Source organism: Doryrhamphus excisus, chromosome 9 (genome assembly GCF_030265055.1).
Source record: "Doryrhamphus excisus isolate RoL2022-K1 chromosome 9, RoL_Dexc_1.0, whole genome shotgun sequence".
Taxonomy (NCBI): Eukaryota; Metazoa; Chordata; class Actinopteri; order Syngnathiformes; family Syngnathidae; genus Doryrhamphus; species Doryrhamphus excisus.
Window position 1 is genome coordinate 9,972,196 of NC_080474.1, and position 25,529 is coordinate 9,997,724.

At 39.4% G+C, this 25,529-nt stretch overlaps 1 protein-coding gene across 5 annotated transcripts; it reads right to left on the reverse strand.

The window, feature by feature from the left end:
* Positions 1–3,503: 3,503 nt before the first annotated feature.
* LOC131136124 (protein FAM171B-like) lies at positions 3,504–25,223 on the reverse strand. Of its 5 annotated transcripts, none has more exons than XR_009131704.1 (10): positions 24,901–25,223; positions 18,815–19,045; positions 18,259–18,351; positions 18,022–18,180; positions 16,986–17,156; positions 16,268–16,384; positions 15,882–16,005; positions 13,409–14,847; positions 4,739–13,152; positions 3,504–4,525 (listed from the first exon to the last, which is right to left on the reverse strand). XR_009131704.1 is itself a non-coding variant. In XM_058082661.1 (8 exons), exons 1-8 carry the CDS (start codon positions 25,085–25,087, stop codon positions 13,932–13,934), a joined length of 1,998 nt encoding a protein of 665 aa, XP_057938644.1. In that variant the 5' UTR covers positions 25,088–25,223; the 3' UTR covers positions 4,549–13,931. The 5 variants fall into 5 exon arrangements, 1 of the variants encoding a protein (XP_057938644.1); XR_009131703.1 differs by having other exon boundaries at positions 3,505–3,966; positions 4,397–4,525; positions 4,739–14,847; XR_009131702.1 differs by having other exon boundaries at positions 3,505–4,525; positions 5,076–14,847.
* Positions 25,224–25,529: the final 306 nt, after the last annotated feature.

The window sequence follows — 25,529 nt, forward strand, 5'->3', positions numbered from 1 at the left end:
CATTATAGAAAAATAACCTTCCATTTGTTCTTGGCCAGTGTGTGAGTGCCACCATCACTACGATCCCAGGACAGACTGTAGTGCATGTCAACACGCTGACAGATGCCCTTCAGTAGGGGCATTGCAGTCTTGCATTATCTGACATTTTCACCTTGTATGTTTTTTTTTGTATGTTGTTCTCTGTTGTCAGACTTTCTACGTATTTTGAAGGTTCCACTGTACAGTTGTCCCTCCCGACCTGACTGTAAGTGAATTTCTGCAAGTAGGATTCACTATAAATAAATTTAATAGTGCTATAAAAACCTGTTTATGAATTTCTAAATATGCTTTTACTATTACTAGAGCAGACACAAATAACACTGTTATTGTCTCCTTTACCTCCCTATTATTACAGGACTGTGGCGCACCCCATGCAGTGGTAATTTGGTCCAGCGCACCACTGTGGTGCGCAGCCAATTTGGTCATTTGGTAGACTGGTGAGGTGTTCACTCTTTCAGCTTGGCAAAGTGACAATTTTGTGGCAAAACAGCTCGCCAAAGGTGCCCTGAAAGATTGCCAGCGCCGACCTGGTCTGTTGTTGGTGCAGGTGAAGCTGACAGGACAGACCAGGTATCCTAGCTAGACAGGTTTAATTAGTTCATGATCAAAGACTAGATAGGACAAACTAAAGCAGGCCTATCTAGTCATTAATTTAGATTAGGAAAAAACAGTCCAGTTGGGATGATAAAATTCTTTAAGAAAACAACAAAATATTCCCATGCATTGCTCATGATAATATTGTGTACTGCCATACTCTTGCTATACTGTGTATATTAGTGTACTGCTGTAGATACTTTATATGTGACATACCTAGTATGTATTGGATTAAAAAAAATCCCATTGTGTCCGACAATGAACTCTTGGTCTGTCCAGCACATTCCCAAAAAAGACATTTCTATAAACACAGGATGGCTTGTTTACAAACCCCTTTCAGTTTTTTGTCTGTTGCTCATAATTGAGGAAATATTGAATCATGTTTTCTTGAGTGTGGGAATCTCTCCACACTTTGCTTCAAACGAGAGATTGAGATTTACAAGAAAAAAAAAACCTTCTTTCATTTGTCGATTAACCGAACCATGTTATTGGAATGAAAGATGGTTTTGACAAAAAGTGTTTTCAACAAACTGACTTCCCAGTTAGAGACTGTTTTTTTAAGTTGACAAGCCCAAAGATCTTACCAGTGATCATTATTTGACAGAAACAGGAACACAAAAAAATGGCATCACTTGGATACAAAGAATGACAAAACAGAAAGGCTTTGAATATGACGTTCATAAACTGCAGCCACGACATGGTACCTTTCCAGTAGTGTGGTATAAAAATAGATGTAGTGTTCACAGGAATAAACTGTGAAGCAGAGTTCTTGTCCTGTGAGTTTCTAACACTGCAGCATGAATGACTCATACCAACAATGACTCATATGACCTTCGAGCCCACTTCAAGTGACAGTCAACTCACAGAAAATACACTTTGCTGTCACATCATTGCGTTACGTAAAAACACACAAAGGCTGATTACTGTTTTTTACAGGTTTTGTGAAAGGAATGATACATGAGTGGCAGGAGGTACAATGAAAAAAACTAGCAGTAATTTCTATGAGAATAAAGTACAAATACTAAGAGAATAGAGTCATAATATTCTGAGATTTTTTTAATAGAATGAATTTCAATTTAATAATAAGTAAATTGAATAAAAAATTAAATGATCCATATGTACATCTTCTACAGCCAGTGAGGATAAGCGCCATAGAAAATCATTGGATATGATATGTTAATATTAACAGTAGAAATGTATGTTTTAAGAGTAAATGAATGAATAAATATGTACGCATTCTACAAGCATTTGTCATAGTAAAAGACACAGAGTGCTCTGAGGGATGCTTGTATTATGAATGACCTGTTAGCAGACAACCAAAGAGAACAATAGAAAAAACAACTGTGGAAGTTTTTCCTGTCCTCCTTTTGTCCTTTCCTTGAGTGAGCAAGTATGAGGGAAAGAGAAACTCTGGGTGTGTTTGTTTTGTAAAGTGGGATATGGCAGTGGGAGGGTCAACAAAGACCCTGCCTGCTGTCCATTCGCAAACACAGGAAACTGGGGAGGAAAAGGGAAATAGTCACATTTTTACACCAGCAAGTCACTGTCTGCATACTAACACTCAGTATGTTGTCCCCTCTGAAGACGAGTCAACAAATGAACGTTGCTATAGTAATTGAAGGTGACATTATGCAGGCGATGAGGCAAAAGGATGGAGTCAATCGAGGAAGGAAGTCATGGTTCCAACAGTCTGCTGACTGGCTCCCAGGGTAATAGATACATGCGCCGCAAACCACAAAAAGCTTCTGCAATTTGCAGTTTAATGCAATAAAATCGTCCCCAAATTAGAAGAGAGTTATTGTAGGTCCGCTAAATAATATTTTAATACAATACAGATGCCATAAAATAAAATAAAAAACAATAACTAAGTATTCATATAAGTATTCATTACATTAATTTGGTTGACTCATAGTTTATTTGGAGTATACTTAGCAACATCATTTTTAACTGGAATATTTTGAAGTTCACTGACTGAATGTGATGGAATATGAGCTGATAATCAATATAACATAAAAAATAATAAGAATAACCAAATAAATATTAATGCTTATCCATATAAATGTATACTATTTTCTGAATGAGTTCATTTGTTTTTTTAGCAGTTTCATGTCTTGCATGCTAACATGCAACACACTACGGCTAAATCCCAATTCTACCCCTTGACCTTTGTCTTACCCCTTACTAACAGTAACAGTTCGCATGCTAGCATTATTAACATCCTAACATTTGCATGTTAGCATTTTATTCATTTTCACAGGTATTACCTCACCTAGACAATTTGTGTTATCATGCTAGGTGTTAGCATGTGAACAATTAACAGCTACAGCATTCAGTCCGGTGTCATGGTTAGGGTGCGGGATACATTAGCGAGTGTAACATTGCAGTTCAGTGTCGCCAGCATTCACACACAATTTCTCCTGAAATCGGACATTCTTGTATGAAGCACTTAATCCCCGCTTTGTAAGGATGACACTAGCCTTACCCATTCTCATGTATGTATGTGTATCTAGTAACTGTTGACATATTTTTGTCTTCTGTGCAGAAAGGGCCAGTCCTCTAAGACAAGTCCTATAAAATGAAACCCATATGTTACAAATGAAACGTATATGCATGGAAAATATACAGGAGAGTGAATTTTGAATCGATTCAACCAACAGGCAGAAAGCAGAATTCATGAACTTCAGCTCAGTGCAAAGTTGGTGGACAGCTGACGACCTCTTCACATATGTTTGTTGAACCTTTGTCATGCTGCTTCCTGTGAGGCATTTGGGTTGAGGAGGGAGGAGGAACATATTACACACTGCACAATATTAAGAACAAAAGGGCACTGCACAGGATTCAGGAAGGGTAAAGATTTGTTTACTGCAGATAATGTCTTAATATCACAAGAATGATTCAAACTGTGACAATTTGTTTTTGCTTGTAGATAAAAAAAATACTACATACATATATAAATAATGGAGAGAATTTGCAAAATTGACAGGTGTTACAATGCATTTTCAAAGGGTTCAAAATATAACAAACATGCATTATGCAAGCGACGATTCGACAAATATGTTCAATTTAGCTCAGATCTTTCATAATTTTCACCATTATACTAACAAGATTTATAATACAGTTGGTGTCATTAATCCAGTCCAGAAGGTCCGACTCAAACGAAAATGTACTCTAACTCAGGGGTGTCCAAAGTGCGGCCTGACGGCCATAGCTTAGTGGTTAGCATGTTGGCCACACAATCAGTAGATCGGGAAGAGTGTCAACAATTGTCTGTGATTGGCTGCACTGTCTCTTGCTGAAAGTCAGCTGGGATAGGCTCCAGCATTTTCTATGGGCCTGTGAACGATACATTAAAAAAGTAAAAAAGTAAATAAGAAAAAACTGAAAGTTGATTTAAAAAAGCTAATGAGTCTGACAGATGACTTACACACATACACAGTACACATATAGCTGAATAGTAATAAATATAGCAATGTCTCATCAATCCATGTTAATTTCAGACTTAAAATAATGTACAGATTTAACTCACGCCTATATTCAATTAAGCATACCCACTTCTGGTTCATGACCCGCCCATTTTTGGGGAAAATTACACCCACTTCTTGTTTATGCCCTGCCCATTTTGAGTACAGTTACGGATACAGATCATTTTAATGGGTGAACAGATACACACAGACACAGCTCATCTCCATGAAACAATCTGTAAAATCTGTGGAAGGTGAGAGAATACATCTGTACTGACATCCAAGGTACTGTAGATATTTACAAAAGATGTGCGAACAAGGTGATGTCATTCCGGTATCAAAAGCCTGGGGTGGATGTCAAATGAGTTAAGCATCGTTCTGTTTTCTATCAAGCGAGTCAGTGATGTTATGCACAACAGCCGCTGCAGCATCTGGAAGGAAGAAAGTCACATTGTTACGATTTGACTCTTGGAAAAGGTTAAAAGGGTAACACTTTAAAATTTAAATCTTTGCAGGCAGGAATGACAACCTGAAGACGAAAGCCCGTGGATATCAGTCCATCAGGCTTTCACTCCAGCCGCTTCGGTTGTTGATGGTATGATTTTTCCTCTGATCCGCAAAGTAAATGAAGAGCAACCTCTTACCGTCACTGTCAGTCCAAGTACAAAGGCAGGACATATTGTACTGATCTAAATTTGTTTGCTTGTGGATGGGCACAACAACCAATAAAAAAAACAAATAAAAATGTTGTGTGTTTGTCTTGGTTTCTATGAACCAGGAAATAACTAACAGACCAAAACAAAAATAGCACCCTCTGCTTTGAGGCCAGCAAGGGTCCTGCCGCTTGATCCTTAGCCACTGGCTGCTTCTTTTGGCCACTCCAGAGACTGATCTTATTGTGTGTCCCAGAGCAGGTCCATGGATGCCAGGATCTTTCAGGAGCCTGATGGTAGAGGAAGACACAAAACCTCTGCATCCTACTTCAATCAGCTGGACAGAGCTTGGGCAGCCATCGTCATCATTGTGGATCTGCGGCCTGGTCTGTGTAGCACAGTTTCTTTCGTCGTAGGCCTCTTTTGTGGAATCCTCTCCATCTTTAGTGAAGGAGAACATAGCACCCAGTCTAGTCTTAGGGTGGTGGTTGCAATGTCTTGGTGCTTGCCAATATGAACTGGCATCTTCCTATGCCTATCTGTCCAACCAACTTCTGGTTTGATAGCAGGATGGTTAGGCTGTTTCTGTCCATCTTGAATAAATGTTGGCCCAGAGATGGAATTGGTCGCTTTAGGTTCCTCTTGCTCTCAACGGCTGCTGCCAGTCTTGAGGACCAGATTGTGCCTCCAAGTATAGCTGCCTTGTGTGAGGCTGGTCCAACAACTGATCAATATGTGTTTGAGGGTCGCTGGGTTTGGGCAGAGGACACAGGTTAGGTCACTGGTGAAGGTTTTTGGGCGATGGGAGCGCATCCTCTGTAGCTCTTCTGATGAAGCTGATGTTGCTTGCTTCGATTTTCCAGAGCTGCCTCTGGGTGAGCTTTCTCCTCACATCCTTATTCAAGACTTGTTCAGATTAAAGACTTTAGACTTAATTGAAATACTGACTAGCGCTCCCGTCTGGTATGTTTCCAATGTAATCACTTTTTGTGTCACTTTCATTTCAAATGTTGAACTCAAATTAGAGAAGAAAGACGATGTCAAGCTCGCAGGAGGATCTGAAGTGGGAGACGCCAAAAATAGACATTTTATTTGTCATTTTCTCTGAAAACCAGGAACCCCACCTCTCCAAAGTCAAGACATATATATTTATGTATAGAAAATGCTGCATAGTCAGCATTTCTTGGTCATAAGTTTTAGGCCAACTACATGTTAATGTGCTTGAATAATTCACACACCTGTATCTAGTCAAATGATTTATTTCACTTGGAGTTCCTGCTGCATAGAAAGAAAGGCAGTGGGATGGTCAAGAGGTTGACATGTTTTGCGACTACAGACCGACGGCCAACAGCGTTACATAAGAACTAGCATTAGTGCACCAGGTGTTGATGATGAAAACAGACAGGAGAGGGGACTCAGCTTGTGAAATGTGCAAGCAGGCCAAAAACCATCATCATTTCTTGTCCCCGGGGTACTAAATGTTGCAGGGATGGGGATAATACAAATAAAGCAGACACGTTCCTTTTTGTTTATCTTGCTTGATACAGAAATGATACACTAGCTTGTAATTCAAATGAGCTGTTTTAAAGGGGACCTATTGTGCTCATTTTTCGTCCCTTTGTATTGAGTTGTGGACTCCTATAGAGCAGCTACACATGGTAACCAACACAGAAAGAGTTCTTCCAGAATCTGCACCCATTCAGTTGTATTTCTTTGGAAAACGGTCCGTTTTAATGTATTCCCCCCACTGCCCACCTCCAGGTACACCCACTCTGCTGGGGTTGGTCACACTCCCAGGTGTATAGAAAGACTACGCGTTTGTGCCGCCAACTTTATAGGAGTTTATAAACAATATAGGAGTTTTACGCTTTTAACATACAGCCATATGTGTTGGATCCCAAATCCGATCTGAAAGTAGAGACTAGACAGTTTGACTTTCTCAAGAAAAGAGGTTACTTCAAAACGTCTCTCAACTGGTAAGTAGCTTTAGCATTTTAGCATTTCCTACAACATCGGTAACGTGTAATGTGTTTTGTGGGACTACCAGTGCGTAAAAAACTCAGGTTAAGCCTTTTTTCGTAACAATATTTTTTTAATATTTATGTTGGATACATGTGACAATAAAATTCTAACTACATCTAACTACAAGCCCACTTCCTCTATGTTATACAGCCAGGCGCTTTTTCTCCATGACGTACACAAAATAAACACAGTAGGGACACTGATAGACTGTTACTTACTGCTTGCTCTTCTGACTCTGCCACACAACCAAGTAACATTGGAAAGACGTAGGGCTTCAGCAAGTTTGTCAGCTAGTCCAGCTGCATGGTGGCCCATATTCACAAAACAGTGTGAAAGTGCCCAGTGTGAAATGCCATTGACAGATTAAAATGTATTTCTTTTGCTGGTAGGGAATCAGGAACTCCAACCCCTTGTGCCTTTTGTGCGTCTTTTGTAAACAAATGTGGCTTTCCCGTACGGGGCAATGCTAGCAAGTAAACAGGAGCAGTGCTTGGGGTAGGGCAGAGAGTTTATATATAAGGAAGTCCATCCCTCTGTGATGTCACAAAGGGGCAGTTTTACCACACTTTTGAAACCAAGTGTTTTGAGCCATCCCAAACACCTTTCAGGGCTCACTTCCATATCATTATCTGAAACTGGCATCGTTTAACATGAGAATACAATGTAACAGGATCAAAATCCTCAGCCTCAGCGTTTTCCCCCATACTCTCTTTGGCCCTTGAAGGCACCATGACATGCTCACCTGGGTTCAATTGTTCAATTACTAAGAAACTATATAAGCTGCCCTCCTGCGCCTCAGTTGCGTGGGAAGAGAAGCCAGGGACATCAACTGCAGGTCAGTGTTTAGTAGCTTTTAAACATCACATGGTCTTTTAAACAATTCAACCATTTTGTTGGTTCAACCAACAACCATTTTGCAACAGACCATTGTCATTTTGCTGGAGACCTGTTTTCTTGTGTTTATTGAATCTGCTGAACTGGTGAGTTAAATAGCACTCCAACAATTGCCACAATGTCACCAAGAAGTTTTGGAAGGTTTTGTGTGTGTATAAAATATATTTGATTGGAATGAATTGCTTTGCTAAGATTAAGTTAGCATTAGCCTTGTTAATCTGACCTGTGGGACAGGCCTGTGGGATTGAATCCACTGATGGTGAGCTAGAAAGCAAGGCCAGGAGTCTGGACATTCACCGCTCCTTCAGTCAACCTCCCATACTTGTGGTCTGGTAGGAGGCTCAGCAGCCTGTCCTCTTCTCCCACCCTCATTAAGCCTTTTTTTGTAACAATATTTTTTAATTATGTTGGATACATGTGACAATAAAATTCTAACTATGTTTATAGGTCAGAAAAGTGGAAAAAGCATCATAGGTCCCCTTTAATGGTTTTAATCAAGTTGAGTGCATTTGGTCACGATGTAGGGAACTTGCAAGGGAACCCAGATTGCAAATTAATGTAATCATGATTAATTTGCATGAATTCATCACACTTTAAATATAACTATTACTGAGTGGGACTGTTTTGTTTACATGCTGTCAATATAATTTCATGAGCCGCAGGGTTTTGGCTCAGTTCCTGGTCTGTGCTCTTATTTTGGATTTGCTTCCTGTTGTGTGTACATGCATCAACTTAACCCCTGTGTTGCACATTGAACTGCAAAGCAAGCAGAGATCCACTGCTGTTCCATTACTAAATGCTAAATATAGCCTCATCTTCCTGACCTCCCTGCACCCTCGAACGTCGTTTGGCTCAATTAAGCGGACATTAGAACATTTCCTGCAGTTTCATACCCCATTTTAAGCCATGGCTTCATGTATACACCAGTCCTATTTTCATGGCTGCGTGGGATTTCATCATTTTAATGTGCTAATTTATTTGTTGTTGAGCTATTATCAATGCACATTGAAGCAGATGTTAGTTCACATCCACAACCCAAGCATGGTTAAAATACTCAAAGCCGACCCTTATCTCTGCATACAGGTGGCAAATCACAAACATGGCAGCTCAAACACATAAATCCAACATGTAGCAGGCTTCCTTTTATTTGTACAGCTGAGCCATGGGTAACCTTGTCTGAAAAGCAGCGATGATCTTGTATTGCCGTACAGATCAGAGACCTTAACAGCTAGACAAGCATGAGAAAGAGCAGTACAATAAACATGCAGGTTCTTGGCTTGTTGGTCTTTCACTCATTTACTGATGTTATATCTCTAATATGTTTGATATTCAGTTTCATGACACACAGGCAGACATGTCTATATATGACTTCCGTTGTACAAGTCGCTACTTTTTTGTTAAAATTGGAACACATCATCACACATCAAATTTACACTCAAAAGGTATACCTGAGAAATATAAAAACATGTACCAATAAAAGTTTAAATTAACAAACCAAAGTTCTCCCATAATACATTCTGTCTGAGGGGCACTGCAATGACACCAGCCTCCCACTGAGACGGAGCTTTCTGGTTCTCACACTCATGCACACCACTATATGCCATTTAACATATTTATACAGTTCAACAATCATTCTCCATTCTTACTTTTACTTTCTGCCTTTTTGGTGCATAAACAGCCCCCACGGGTTTCAACTGCTTCATGCAGGTGTGAATGGTTGTTTGCTTTTGTGCCCTGCGATTAGCTGGTGACCAGTCGAGGGTGTATAGACAGCTGGGATAGGCTCCAGCATACCCCACAACCCCAGTGAGGATAAGCAGTTCATAAAATGGGTGGATGGATATAAAATGTCAATATCACACCCTATTGGTGGACATTCATTTTAGTACATTTAAAGTTACATGTAAAATAGTGCGTATTCTGTGCATGGTGGCGTGGCTCAAGTCATAGAGTGGGCGCCTCCCAAACTGATGGTTGCTGGTTTGATCCTCAGTTGTTGAATAGGGTGTTGAATTTCAGTTCGGCTTCAGCATTTCATGATTCAAATGCAATTTCTACTACAATTGGTGCATCTAGTCTTTTTAAAAAAAATTCAGTGAACTCTGATTAAACGTTACATTTTTGCACAAAAAAAAGACTACAATGACTTATTTTACACCCATAAAACAGAATATCTGTGCAGCCAGTCATCAGGATGCTCTGTCTTTTTATTTTGGGTGACATACATTAAAACCAGAAACAGCATGAGAAACAGCTGCTCTGAATTTGTACCCCAAGCCAAAAAAGCACTGCAAGACATTCCATCTTAAATTTATGAGCAACATTTGTAGTAGGTTTGCACAAGGGCCCTTTTGTAATGAACTGAGTTGTATCAGTTATTAATCAGTCTGGCTATTTGCAGAGTTTCGACATCAGCAACCACCTTTGATCCACCCTTATTGTGAAGCGAGTCTTTCTCTTCACATTAGAATTCACTGATGGTACTTCTTCAGCTGTCACATCCACTGAAGAGAGCTGGACTTGTATTTGAAAAAAAAAATAATAATTTGACCAATTCAAAGCCAGTGGCATTTTGAGACCTGCCAACCTAGAAGAAATATCATATTTTAGTGCACTCCCCCATTTTTACGCTGGAAGTACACTGTTCAGAAAAAAAACCCAAAGCATAGCATTCTTTGCAAAATACAGCGACTGAGAAAACTAACTGGGTAACACTGTTGTACATATTTTTCTTCTCAACTAAATTTTTCACCTCATGCATTTGTTTTTGAAGAATATTCGCCATGGCTGGGAGAAGCTACATATTGCAGTTAATGATGGTATTTGTGGCAAAGGAAATGACTAAGTAAGACAATCCACAGGACTTGCAGTGCCATAACCTATATGAGGGACACAAACAAAATGAGGGAACTGAGATGTTACTTGAGATGGAAGGGAATCTCCCAGGGTATCTATATACAGCCCCTTTTAACTCTGAGCTATTTCTGAGGCCATTCACACCAAGTCATTCTATTTTAAACGGAATGTGTGTGGGTGACTGAGGACTCTTTACAATCGTGCATTCAGAAATACTATTCTGAAAATGCCCATGTAGAGATGCCCATCTCATCCTTGCTTGAACAAGTTGGCAATTCAAGAATGTTCATAGTAAGAGGGATCTACCGGGCTCCACATTATTTAATAAAAACATTATCATTGTTAAAGTAAAACAACATTGTCAAAATGATTCCCATTAAGACACGGCTGTAAAAACACCTGCAAACTGTGTTAGTAGGCTGAAGCAAAAGTGTATTTTTAATACACTACTGTGTGTATATTGGTTTGGGAATTTGTGTTACGGGAGTAATGTGTCTCCTCTGTTCACAATAAATGTACAGTTCGCTGGAGATGCATCCAGCTTATCTACTACAGCACACACACCCTGAGTTTTCTGTCATGAATAAAATGTCAGTATTTGTCCAGTTACCTATTGTATTTGACAGCAAGTACCTAGGCCTTTCCCCGTCCTGTTGATCTTCTAGATGTCACATTTGGTGCTGCATGCACCTTGAATGTTCCTTTCAACTTATGTCACTACTTCAGTTCCTGTTATTGAACTGTATGCTTAATTTATTAAGTACATTAATAAATTATCACTGTTTTGTGGTGGACTATGGTCTATTAGTCAAAAAAGATGCATATTTAAGAAAAGTTTACATGTTCTTAGACTAAATTAAGCATTTTTCATTTTCAAGCAAGAATAAAAATTGGACTTTGGTAAACAATGATTGACATTTTTGCCTCCTCTGATATTTCCATATTGATATGGTCCCTGTAGGGCAGGGGTGGGCAAATATTTTGACTTGTGGGCCACATTGAGTTAACAAAATTGTCCGGGGGGCCAGAACATATCAACACACTAACATCACAATTTATGCTTATAATTTTACCTGGAGAAGTGTTATACTATCAGTGGTATGTTTTCATGCCCCTTTTTTTCAGACCACATCAAACAATGTAATTTAATTTTACAGTTTTATTTTTTTTTCGTTTTTTTTACTAAATAAGACATTTGACTTGCAAGTCATGTTGCCAGTTTGTATGTTAAGTTGAAATACTTAGAAACCAACTGGCGGGCCGGATGAAAACGGTTAGTGGGCCGAATGTGACCCCCTGGCCGTAGTTTGCCCACCCCTGCTCTAGGGCCGAACCAACTAATAGCATTATTAGTCGATGAATTTGAAGCTTATCATTAGTTGCAGCCCGTAATTTATTTCACAGTGCATTGCTTCAGTTTTCATTAGTTGCAGCCCGTAATTTATGTCACAGTGCATTGCTTCAGTTTTCATACATTTCAGTTGCAGTCTGACCTTTTGAAGCGGTAGCATTAATCTATTTTCTATGCCGCTTATCTCATTAGGGTCACGGGGGTTTGCTGGAGTATATCCCAGCTGACTTCGAGTGACAGATGGAGTACACCCCAGACTGCTCGCCAGCCAATCGGATGGCACATCTGGACAAACAGCCATTCACACATATGGACAATTTACCTGTAGAGTTGCCAATTGACCTTTTGGGATGTGGGAGCAAAGCAGTACCAATGTATACGGTATATTGTGAAATGGTTTATAAGCATGCACAGCGCTTGTTTCCTTCATTTTGGGAGATCAGCTGACCCTATTACACATGAAACGGATCTTATCCAGTGATGTAATCTGCCTTCGCAAAGATCTGAAAGTCTGCCACAGTCCCCTTTTTACTTTGCCAGGCTGACAGCTAGTAGTGAAGCTAAGGCTGCAGCCAGGCAGCGACCTGCTTAGTAGTGAAAAGAGCAAAGCTACAGTAGAATGACAAAAAATATGGGAGTTCATGGCATTTGATGTCATTGTGGATTATATTTTTGGTAAGAGGCTCATATCAGGTCTGCAGTGTAACCTGTAAGTATTGTGTAAGTTTTGTTTTTGAAGTGTGGAAAAAAGAAAAGGTAGAGGAAGGAACAGATTAGGACAGCATTTTTCTGAACTTTTCCATCATAGCAGAGAGAAATACCTCATGTGGACTTTGTATTGTTTCATCCCGGGAATTGTTCGATGTTTTTCAACAAAATAAGATTGGAAGGCTGAAGGCCTATGTCAGTTATTTAAAAGAAATCGGTATCTGACAAAATCTGAATCAAGTCAGGCTTTTTAAACTCTGTAATCCTTGGACCAGAAAGGATTTGGGATCAAAATATCCAAAGAATTGAATGTGAGCCAATAGCTTTTGCTTACTTATTTTGCTCAATTATTTAGTTAATATTGTTTCATTGTTCTATATTGATGTATTTATATAGTTGAAAAAATTGCACTGTTTTATTGTTCGTAATCATGGTCCACAAAATAAAGGCAATATCATTTAATAATCTTGACAAATTTAACCAAAAAATTATCAGTATTAGAATCTGCAGTACTGCCCTCCCTTATTTACTTCCATTGAATCAACTTCTTTACTCAGCAGTGCCAGTAGCCACTCTAGAAGGACAGAACAGAAAAACAGAGTAGGAGCATCAACAGACGCACACCACAGAATATGCAGTAGGCCATCACAAAAGGTACAGTCATTCAAGCCATAAAACAGATTTTCATAATTTACATACAACATGGGCACTGTTATAATAAACATGATGAAGCCCTTTCTTGGTATAGTCTATTAAAAAAAATCAATTAAGCTGCTGTATTTATTACGCATTATGATGGTGAAAGTAATGCATCAATTGCACAAACAAACCTTGTGTAAGGCTGCCCTCCAGTGGATGGATGTAGCCAACTACAGTCAGTCAACTCCATTGGCCTGATGGAAACTGAACCTCTGAAGAATAACAAAACCATCCAATGGGATCTATTATCTAGGAATGGCTCCAACCTTAAATCCCCAGGGTAGTAGTTGGTTAATAAGTGTTGTATTTTAGTTGTAGGATTAACATAAGGATTGTTGTAGGAGTTGTGTGTGTGTGTGTGTGTGTTATGACCTTGTCACAAGGGAAATGTGGCAAGCGGCCGAAATGCTGTTCATGTGATGGTGCAAGAACCTCTTCTTGCTTTACTGCAGTGGGTGTCACTTTTTTTCTTCTTATATTCATATTATTTATTATTTGAGAGCAGTGACACATACTAGCGTATTCAGGAGCCCAACTGCATGCTGAGTATGAATTCATACATGTTTAGCATGTCTGCACTATTACTAAATGCTCCCCACCCTCACGCTCCCGCTGGCAGTTCAACATGGCTCCCACTGTGAGAGAAGCACAGCTTTACTGTGATGTTGTTTGTTTGCTGCTAGATGTTCTCTTAACAAAAGTAGCTTTCCGCTCCAGTGTTCCAGCTCTCCTTGAGGGTGTCTGGTTCATCTCGATCATATCCACACCCGAATCTAAACTAGTTTCCTGACTTTCCGCTGGTCTCCGCCTCCTCTGCTCTTCTGCCACAGCATAATGGATCTCGGCTGCAGGTTTGCCCTCAAGTGTGACAAACCAGGCCCGAGGTGGTTGAGACGAGGGTGTTTTTGAAAGTTCTGCCACAGCATCCATTGAGTGTCTGCTGGTTCTCATTTTACTTAACGTTTCTGGGACGGATGCAGATTCCAGTAGACCACACTGACTTCTAGATGTGTTTGGGGATATTGGATCCTGAGCATCCTTTAATTTGTCAACTTTGCTTTCTCCTTCTTGGGTCTGGGTAGCTGTGGAGACGGCTGGCAAATTTTGAATGCATTTTTTTTCGGGCAGTTTTTCTGTGGATTCACCATTCAAAGCCACTGCAGGTGTCCGAGTGGCTGCCTTGCTCCAGTGAGGCTGCTCCATTTGCTCTTCCACTTGGAAAAATGCTGACGCATGAAGAATGGCAACAGGCTGGTTGTAAAATATTAAATTGTCTGTAAGAGAGGCTGGAACTTTTATCATCTCAGGAGTGTGTGATTGAACCAGATCATTAGCTTCGGCACTCGCGGCCAAAGCACTGGGATTGGCTATGATATTGGCGTTGTAGATGGAAAGAGTAACATTGTGTTGGTTATCGCTCATTTCAGTAAATAATTCTTTCAGGCCATGCTGAGATGGAGTGGCATGACCAGATGATTCTACAATGTCTTCACTGTTGCATGTGGTAGTGGCTTGGTCTTTTCTTGTCAGTGGTAAGAGCTGCTTCCTCTTAGTGTCCCTCGCAGAGCTTCTGCAGAAGATAAGGTACGTTATCCTTAGACAGGAATTTAAAAGCTAGCATTTGTTACATTCGTTCATTTTCTACTGCTTATCCTCACGAGGGGGTGCTGGGGCTTATCCCAGCTGTCTTCAGGCGAGAGGCGGGGTACACCCTGGACTGGTCGCCAGCCAATCACAAGGCACATATACGTAGACAAACAACCATTCACACTCACATTCATACCTATGGACCAGTTGGAGTCCCCAATTAACCTAGCATGTTTTTGGAATGTGGAAGGAACTCCACACAGAGATGGCTGAGGGTGGAATCAAATGCGGGTCTCCTAGCTGTGTGGCCTGCATTTGTTACATGTATGCTATGATTGTAACATGCTGCAGTGATGCTTGTTGCCTCTACTAGTAGGAGCCAATGGCATTGTGTGGGTTTCCTGTGCCTGGGGCAAGGATTCATGATTGCAAATTATTCTAAATGTCACAGCGTTCACCTTCAGTCTCCCCTCCCTTGTTGTTATATTGTATAAGTTGGCGATGACCTCCATTTTCAGTATCTCAATAGTTTTTGGACAATTGACCTAGATATAGACATAACCATATTCCATCCAACCATCGATTTTCTATGCGGGGTATGCTGGAGCCTATCCCAGCTGACTTAGGGCGACAGTGTTAATATTTCTGTTACTATATACATGTTGGGAGGTCTAGCCACTGACTTGGTCATTGAAGGATATTCCACTAATTAATCTTTAAAATTATATGATTTCATTTAGAGCTATGTCTGGACTTGTGAACCCCTTAAAATATGTAACATGACATATTTGTGAATGTTATTGTTGCGATGCTACACTACAGTGACATTTTAACTGTTTTATTCTATTGGGTTGGAATATTAAGGTAAAATCATAAAAACCGTCATTGTACAAAGACCTACTTGTACCGAGACCTGTGTTATTTATATTTTATAGTTCATATGATCAGTAAATTAGATTGTTACATTAACCATCTGTCACTTGAGCTTTATCCCATGTTGGTAATAAGCCTCCTTACCTCTGATAACTTAACAATCCAATGAGAAGACAGGAAAAAATAAGAAGCACCGCTCCCAGGATAACCGTCAGGAACGTTGAATAACGGACAAAGAAGTCGCTGAAGTTGCCGGTTCCAAAGACATCTAACACAAGATTGAGAAGATAGAGATTACAACCAAGCATGCATTATTAAAAACACGTTTCTACATCATTTTTTCTTCGCAAACTACTGTACATTTCAAGATCAAGCAATGTTTCCTTATTTTCTACTGCTTTGCAAGCTAAAAAAAAACCAAACAAAACACACAATCCAACATAATTTTACATGTGTAATATGATTGTAAATTGTATAATTGTAATACTAAATACCATTGTCATCTGTATTGCTTTAACCCCAGCACTTACCTCCACTAGTTGGCATCGGTGCAGCGATCCAGTCACCAAGATGAGGAGCTGTCCATGTCCAAAACAGTTTCCCATCCATAGACACCACAGTCCCTAATCCTTGTCTCATCCAACCACCTACAAACCATACAAATGAATCAAGTATAGCTCGCAAAGCTACAAATAATCTTGTCTGGATTGTTTAATTTGTAATGCGACATAAAATTGAGGCTGCATTTCACACTTTATGAATAGCTTGTGCGATTTCAGTCAATCAACAAGGAGATAATGGTGACAATAATGCATTTTAGTTCAACAGCTTCTTGATCAGGGAGCCATACATCTATCATCTTTCTATGCTTGCACTACAAAAATATTCAATTTATAAATAAGACCTAATACTTCAAGGAATTTCACATTTGGGTCTGGAACCAATTAACCGCAATAAACGAGAGACAACTGTATTTGCAAAATACAATAAAAGAACAATTTCATCTTATTTACTAGAAATAACCTTTGTACCTTTTGTTCATCACTCTATGCCAGTGACTCATAGCGACCAAGTTCATTAAGACATACATGGTGAGCTGGTGAAATTCATCCTTGTCGGAGTCCACCACTGCATATAATACTATATATATATATATATATATATATATATATATATATATAGTTGTTTCAAATTTTATCCTTCCCCATTATGGAGGGACACATTACACGTGCGTGATATTGTACCCACCAGTGGTCTGGTTATATAACCACGCTGGAACTACATTTGAAGACTGAAGTCCACAGCTGTCAGGAAGAGTTAAGCTGATCTTTATGGGTCCACTGATATGCAACTCTGTGTTCCTGGAGAAAATTCGCACACTGACGGCCGCCACTGGATTCAACTCCATGCTGATATATCCTAAGAAAAAAACAGTTCATAATATAATATTAATATATACAATTGTTTTTCACATAAAAACGATATTTTATTTTCCAATCTGGAACTGGTTTGTTTCAGAACAGTGTTTTGCACTTTTGGCTGTGATGTAAAAATTAATTGTTATAGATGCCTTAGCCAAAGGAGCTATAATGAAGTGTAAAAATGTGTCTGAGTGCCACAGTGCAGTTTCACATAACATCCAGAAGGTAGTGCAATGTAAAAGTCACACAATGAGCTTTGTCTCAAGCAAATATATTTACAAATCCATTGGGATTGGGATCCATGTCGCGTAAGGGGGTGCATTTTGCAGTGGGGCATAGAGCACCAAGTCAGGCTGACGCAGGAGAGAAAAGAAAAAAAGTAATCTGACACTGAAGTCTAAAACGTCAAGATTCGCCCATTCACATGTACAGCTTTAAGCTTAACAATTAGCTCAACGAAATACATTTTTAACATATGTATATAGGCCATAGTCCACAGACCAGCAATAATTTATTTAATTTAAAAAAATCATGATGCAAAAAAGCTGCAAAATTTTATATTTATGAGGACCAAAAGTACTCCAAATCATGCATGTAACTAAATTCAGGTTCAAGTCAAATAGTTTTAAAAAAAAAAAAAAGGTTTAAATATTTCAGTTGGGTCCTAAAAATGTGGTGACCACAGCTGCCCACAGGGGGACCAATGGAATTGTTTTCCACGAGGACTCAGAACTCCTGGTGAATATTGATTTTCACTGCAAAATAAAGGAGCATTTACTGACCGTTTTTATGAATATGACTGCAGGCAAATAGATTTTAAGGTCATAAAGGCTTGTACTGTTTAACAATCCAGACATATTAACCTGATTTACTGCTTATGATGCCCAAAGTGTTGAGGAAGTGTCCCTCCTCTGAAGGCAACTTGGGGATTGTCAAGTAGGCTTGAATAAAAGCAACGTCACTGCTCTCTGTCAGGTTCAGCAGGCTCTTGGGAAACTGGACAATGGGCTTCAATGAAGCGTCTACAAAGTAAACAACAAAATAGTTGATCAGGCTGTACTTTACTATACCAGTACATTTAAATAACAGCAATACAGCACCAGATGTTTTGTCGGTTACAAGGAAAGTATCTTCAAACAGCCAGATGTTTCCTTGAGTAAGACCCAGCAGTGGCATGGTCACTGATGAAAATACTGAAATGGGAAGAACATTTGTGTGAAATTTCTTGTTAGAGAATTGGTTTACTAATGGAACCATAATATCACTGGATGATGCTTCAGCCTACTTCAGTCGTCAGATATAGCATTGGTGTATGTGCATACATTCATGAAGGGATAGTTAAAGAGGACACTTAACTGCAGTAGTTCTCAACAAGTTTGGCTGCACGATCCACCACTCAATGACAAGCATTTTTCAACTCAAACGTCTCAGATATGTATCTTATAATTAAAGGGACTGTTTGAAACACAATGTGTGCTGCAGCGATCAAAATTAATTGGGTGCACTTCTCTAGCAGATATCTGCAGCAGTGTCAAACAAAAAGCACGTTAAGTCCCCACTCAATGTCCTTCACCTCCAGCTCAAGCTTGACCATAAGCAGCCGGGAATCAGTGCTTTACTGGATACATATTTATCCGGTTTACAAAGTCCACTTACTTGGTGTCTTGGTGATTCTATATGGTAACACTCGGCAAATGTAGCCGTCCCTGCTGGCCACGATCGTGATAGGCAATCCAGTTTGGAAAGGTACTTGGAGCAAAACACCATCATCCCCAGTAAGAGCTGTGCTGGTTCTGGTGTAGTTTACATAGACGTCCACTTTTGCCTGGTTCAGGTACTGATGACTCAGCATTTCAGTAACTTGGACCTTCAAACTAAACTTAGAACCTGAGAGGAGAGATAACAAATGTGTTGTTTTGGATGCAGACAAATCGACATTGAAGATGCATGAACCAAAAAAACATTCACTATGTGACTTAACACTCCTACACACAACAGCATGCAACTCTCAACATTTACACTATGTAGCATACTTGCACATAGCAAAACCAAAACAGGTCTTACAAATGTGAGACGATATTGCTATGTTCATATCTTACTGCCACCTAATTTAAAATGGAGCATTGTTATCTTAGGAAAAACCCTATAAACGTTACACAATAAATGCTTGCGTGTGTTATACATGTGTTCCGATAGGAGCTGAGTTGAGTTCTAGCTTGCCGTGGGTTATGGGAGGAAACAGTAACCCATTTTAGGGAATGTTGTGCCTGTAAATTCAATACTGAAATTAAAGCCTGCCGTTCCAGCAATCAAGTCTGGTGCTTTTGTGTCCCAGTAAACATTGCAGTAACATTACTGACACCTAGTCAGCAGTGTACAATACTACATATTACATGTCATGCATCATCTGAATGCCTACCTTATATTTGTATTTTACTTAATTTAGCCATTTACTTTATTTAGTCAAAATATGCACATTTATATAAATATGCATGTTTTTCCCTAATAGGCCATTTTCAACCACAAAAAACATGATCTAACACTTAATGTGGATTTAGAAATAATGGTAATGGTTTTATTTCATTGGAACATGGATGAGATTACAATTGAGTGCATCACATAATCAGTTCACAGTTCCACGTGTCCAAAAGGAGTAGGAAGAAGCAAAGCTTATTAAATCCTACCCCTCCATCTGGTACTTGTACAATCAGTAACTGTTACATTTGTTCACTTCCTGCTTTCCTAATATAGTTTAAGTTTTGTTTTTTTTTATCACGTACCGAAGTGCGAGGTGATATGACCATACAATGACATAATGGGTACCATAGTAACCGTCAATATAGTGATATATATAGCACATCGTGACTGGTTCAAGACTCTTCATCCTTGTATTTAGTAAACATCAACTGCTTGTATTGTTTCTTGAATTCACTCATTGTTGTGCATTGTTCGAGGGTCTTACTCAATCCATTCCATAGTTTGATTCCACATACTGAAATGCTATGGCTTTTTAACGTAGTCCAAGCATATAAGTGTTTCAAATTTAGTTCTTCCCTGAGATCATATTTCTTCATATTAGAAGTATTGGATGACATTTTTAGGTAATTGGTTATTTTTAGCCTTATGCATTATTTTAGCTGTTTGAAGATGAACTATATCAGCAAGTTTAAGTATTTGTGATTTTAGAAATAAGGAGTTAGTATGTTCTCTGTAAATGTGTAGCATTATGCAGCTTATTATGCTGATTTTTTTTGTGGAAAAAAAATTTGTGAAAACCACTGAAACAGACAAACATATCCTGTTGTATTTTGATATGAATGTTTTTTTTTTTAATAATGAATAATGCTCATTACTTTGTAAAATACATTACTTGGCTTGGTATTGCTGCCCCGCAGGTGTATGATTTATTGCTTTCACAAGAGCTCCCACTGGATCACACACAACCTAAATCTTTCAGTAACAAAACAAAGGTGCCTATGGTTCCAAATAAAGCAGGCAGAAACTCCTCGGACAACACAAACAGAAAGCAATCGGTCGAACCCTGCAGCATAATTGATGAAGCCACCTCCAAAGAGCTATGGACACAAATACAAATGGTGATAGAGACAAGTCCGTAATAAAGATGCATTTAAGAGCGCTGCGACAGTATAGTGCTTTTTTTTTTTTTTCAAGTTATATCAATGTGATTCTCTTATCATGCCATTTGCAATCTACTGATCCTGTGACACCACATCCATAGAGCTAATTAGCTGCTTCCACACTGTGAAAGCAATTGCTGGTCCATGTCGCCAAGACTAACATTTCAGAGAGCTATAATGCCGCATGCACATTTAAAAGATTTTCAAAACTTTGAGTGTACAATGGATCCCCACACAGATTTTTTTACAAAAAATAAACCATTAATTTTCTATGCCGCTTATCCTCACTAGGGTGGCGGGTATGCTGGAGCCTATCCCAGCTGTCTTTGGGCGAGAGTCTGGGTACCAAAAAAGAAACAAATAATTTAAAAACAGGCAGTTTTATCCGCACAAAACACTATTGCTATTGGCCCCAGAAAAATCCATTACAACTGCTTTAGTTGACATTTCTATTCATCTCTTTCGACTCTTCTCTTAATTTTCTGACTTGGTGAAACCAATCTGTGTACTGTACATTCATGAATCTCACCAATTGTTTCATTCTCAACAGCGCGGTTCAAGTAATGGATGACCGAACTTCTTAGGTTCTCTATTTATGACTTCATTTTGGAAAATCACTCTCATCAAATTCCCGCCACATTACACTCGTGGGATCTGTGATAATCACGCTGCTTGAAGGGCAGCCATAGCTTTACGGGAATAGCTGATGAATCAATAGCTGGTTAACATAACAGTCAAGCAGGTGCCAAAATATTATCCCACATGGTGATATTTCAATATGGCCTCTATCGCATTTACATTGACTTGGAATTATCAATTATTATTATCAGCCTCACTTAGCCAACTGGGTAGACATAATAATACTTGGTTGCCTTTGTGAGCGTTTTTGGACGGGGGGGGGGTTCACCACATCTGAAGTGGAGGTGTCTCGTGCTAGATTACCATAATCTCTCCATTTGGCCAACCGAGGTATGTTGCAAAGAGGTTTATGATGAGGATTGAAATGGGCCATCTGAGGCCATTGATGTGAATGTGAGATAGAGCCCATGTTGTGTGCGATATAACCTATACCTATAACTAGGTCTGTTACTGTCACACACAAATGAATACATTTAAATGTAGGTATTCCTCAGTGTGTGTTGCCCCTTTGTATATAGAGTTCAGATTATCAGATCACTCAAACTCAAGTGAAAAAGTTCCAAGCCAAAAAAACTGATACAAATGGCAAAAAAGGGAAAACTGTGAAATACTTCAAGCAAAGAAAATATATCTCCAGAGTTGTTTCTTAGTTACACTCCCACTACAAACCCGCAAAGCATGTGAACATACTGCACAAAATAGGAAAAAAATAGAACACAATCATGCTGATTGGTTGGTTCTGCAAGACCACCAGGCAGCACTAACAGATGGTCCTACAGCGACTTATCTCTAGAAAACCCCCCACAGCCCTCACCCACTCCTGCTGATATAAACATGGGCAGCCTTGTTTGTGTGTGCGGGTGGGTGTATTGGAATTAGGTCATACATTCCACAGAAATAGGGAAATGCAAGACAAATCTGCTTCAAGAGTGGGTGCAGCACCACAATGTTAAAATTACAATCAAAGTGTTAAAACTAAATCTGTTGAATGTCAGATGCGTGGAGGTAAACAGTGTACAATCATAAGACATCCTTCCCCAGAGTCAAATTATTTCTCTACAACTACTAGGAAGAAAATAATGGTGACAATATACAGTACTTTGCAAAGGCCACTAGCTTCATTGTTATAATGACCTTTTTCGAAGCTGTCATTTCGACATAGCAATGGTAAATAGTGTGCATATTCCATAGTAAGTTTACAATCGGGATTTTCGGGTAAAACTCCTCATTGCCTCACTCTGCTTTAATGAAACTCCAATGGTCTTTTGGCTCTGCGAGGTCCTGGATGGACCATTGATGGGGGATTTTCTTTATAGAAATAAATACAAATACACAAAATAATCCCCTAAGTCAAAACCCATGACACGCTAGCACCCTCGGGAATGCATTCAAGCAACTAATAAAGACACACTAATGAACTGACATTGCAATGTTGCAAACTTCTCACAAACATTGAAGAATGACATCTGCCACGGGCGAGTGAAGGAGGAAGGGAGAGTGAGTAGGAAGTATCAGTTGTTCTACCAAAAAGAGTGAGGCGAGTTCTTGATTGCTTGTTGGATAAAATAAACACACAAAGGGCAACCGATACTAATATGGGGAATAATAAACAACTATACTAACACTAGGCACATAACTTTAGTAACTTTCCCAAATCAAGTACCGCAAATTATGCTGGGAACCCAGAAGCACTTCCAGCACCAGGAGTGATGGCGGCTTCCAACAGGCCATGTCATTCCAAAGTGAATACTTGCCCAGCCTCACCAAGAAGCTACCTCCAATGGCCCCCAGGTGAATTAGGTTTGAGACCCCTGTTGTAATTTCAAAAAAATCACACAAGATGGAGTATATGTGTATGAAGTATGAATGAGAGGGACCCAAGTGGAAGAGTGAGGTTACAGGGAGAAGAGATACAGAAGGTGGAGAATTTTAAGTACTTGTGGACAACAGTTCAGAACAATGAAGATTGTGATAAGGAGGTGAAGAAGCCTGTGCAGGCAGGATGGAACGGGTGGAGAAAAGTGTCAGGCGTGATGTGTGATAGAAGAGTTTTAACTAAAATGAAAGGAAAGGTATACAAAACTGTGGTGAGACCAGCCATGTTGTTTGGTCAAGAGACAGTGCCACTGAGGAAAAGACAGGAAGCAGAACTGGAGGTAACAGAGATGAAGATGATGAGGTTCTCATTGGGAGTGACCAGGATGGATAGGATCAGAGGGACATTACATGTTACAAGCCTTGGAAATAAAGTCAGAGAGGCCAGACTGAGATGGTTCCGACATGTCCAGAGGAGAGATAGTGAATATATTGGTAGAAGGATGTTGCATTTAGAGCTGCTGTTTAGGACCAAAAGACCAAAGAGGAGGTTTATGGATGTAGTGCAGGAGGACATGAGCGTAGTTGGTATGAGAGAGACAGATGCAGAAGACAGGGTTGGATGGAGGCGGTTGATTTGCTGTGGTGACCCTTGAAGGGAAAAGCCGAAAGAGAAGTTGTAATTTCTAAAAGACGATAAAAAAATGTTGCTACCATTGTACTGAAAGACTTACACTGCACTATCATTGGTATGACCTGACATTTGCACTCCACTCTCCCCATCCTCCAGCAAGCCTCACTGGCCGGGGTGACTTGGTTCCTTTGCCCTGGTTGGACCTGCTAATAGCCTATGCCCCTGGCAAGCATCGCCAGCTATCATTCATCAGGTCTTGGGAGGAGTGATCGCATTAATTGACTGACTTTTCAGAACAATGGGGATTGTAACAATAATAAGTGTGATCTTAATTTCAGTTGGAACTTAAGAATGTGTATTGTTTTTTGGTACAATTTGTTGTGTGAACATGTCTTAGGCTAAGAGCGAGAGGAGGACTTTGTTGGATGCAATTCAAGAGGAATTGCATTACATAAGGACACCCTGTTTGTTCCCCTTTCCAAGCTTAATGGAGAAAGTTGTGTGGGATAGGCACTCATGTGATGAAGACTGCACTCCCATCACAGGATGAATTAGTCATGAGAAGTGACAGAACTGCAGAGAAGCAGTGTGAGCAGGGTCAAACCAGCCAGTTAGAGACTGTTTTTTTGTTTGTTTTATTTTAGAATAAAAACAAAAACCGCAAAAGGTTTCATACAAAGGGCTTAGTTGATTTGTCGCTGTATGGAAGTGACAACAAAATTGCGACACACAAATGGCGTGATTAAGATGCAGCGAGCGTGCACAGATGGAGACACTTTGTCATAAAGCTGTCATCACTCTAAACCAGCACATATACTGCCATTTATGAATTTTATAATGACATCCATGCTCACACCGACAACTACGAAATGATGACTGGGAATAGACGTGGGCAAATATTAGGATATCAAGTCAATATCGGGTTTTATCCCCTCTGAAAACATGCCAAATATGTGGTTTGACTTCGTATTCACGAATAAATGAAACCGGCATGAATCTGTGTGCTTCTTACAAACCTGGTGGAGGATCGAGTATTTGATGCTGGAGCTGAAATGGTTCAAGATTCATGTTCCTGATTCGGTGAGAAAAGTTCTTGTCATCGACATTCAAAGCAGGTCCAGTCCTGGCTCCGATGGCGGCAGCGAACTCTCCAAGCATTTGGCTGTTGACAAAAATCAACGCGGATAGCAAAGAGACGAACATTTTGTTTTTGCTTTTGTCGAAAAAAAAAACCACATTCAATGCTTAAAAAACACACACACACACACACACACAAAGTTGTTGTTAGCTACACTACATTGTCATTTATCTCCACCTGAACGACTGACAGCCTCTTTAAAGACAAACTCCTCCCCTTTTCCATGACTTTTTATTTCTGGTGTTGTTTCCCCCCCCAATATTATCAATTTTTTTTATTTATTGGAATTGTGTGATAATAGTGGTTGTTTACTTTTTTCGTTTGTTTAGCCAATTCCACATGTGTGATTTATTATTACATTATATAATGTGTATATAATTACAATTTATGTGATCAACTATTGACCTGCACCTAATAATAATAATAATAATAATAATAATAATAATAATATAAGTCGTTATTGCCTATATTATGATTTAATAATATTATTACGATCATTATTATTGT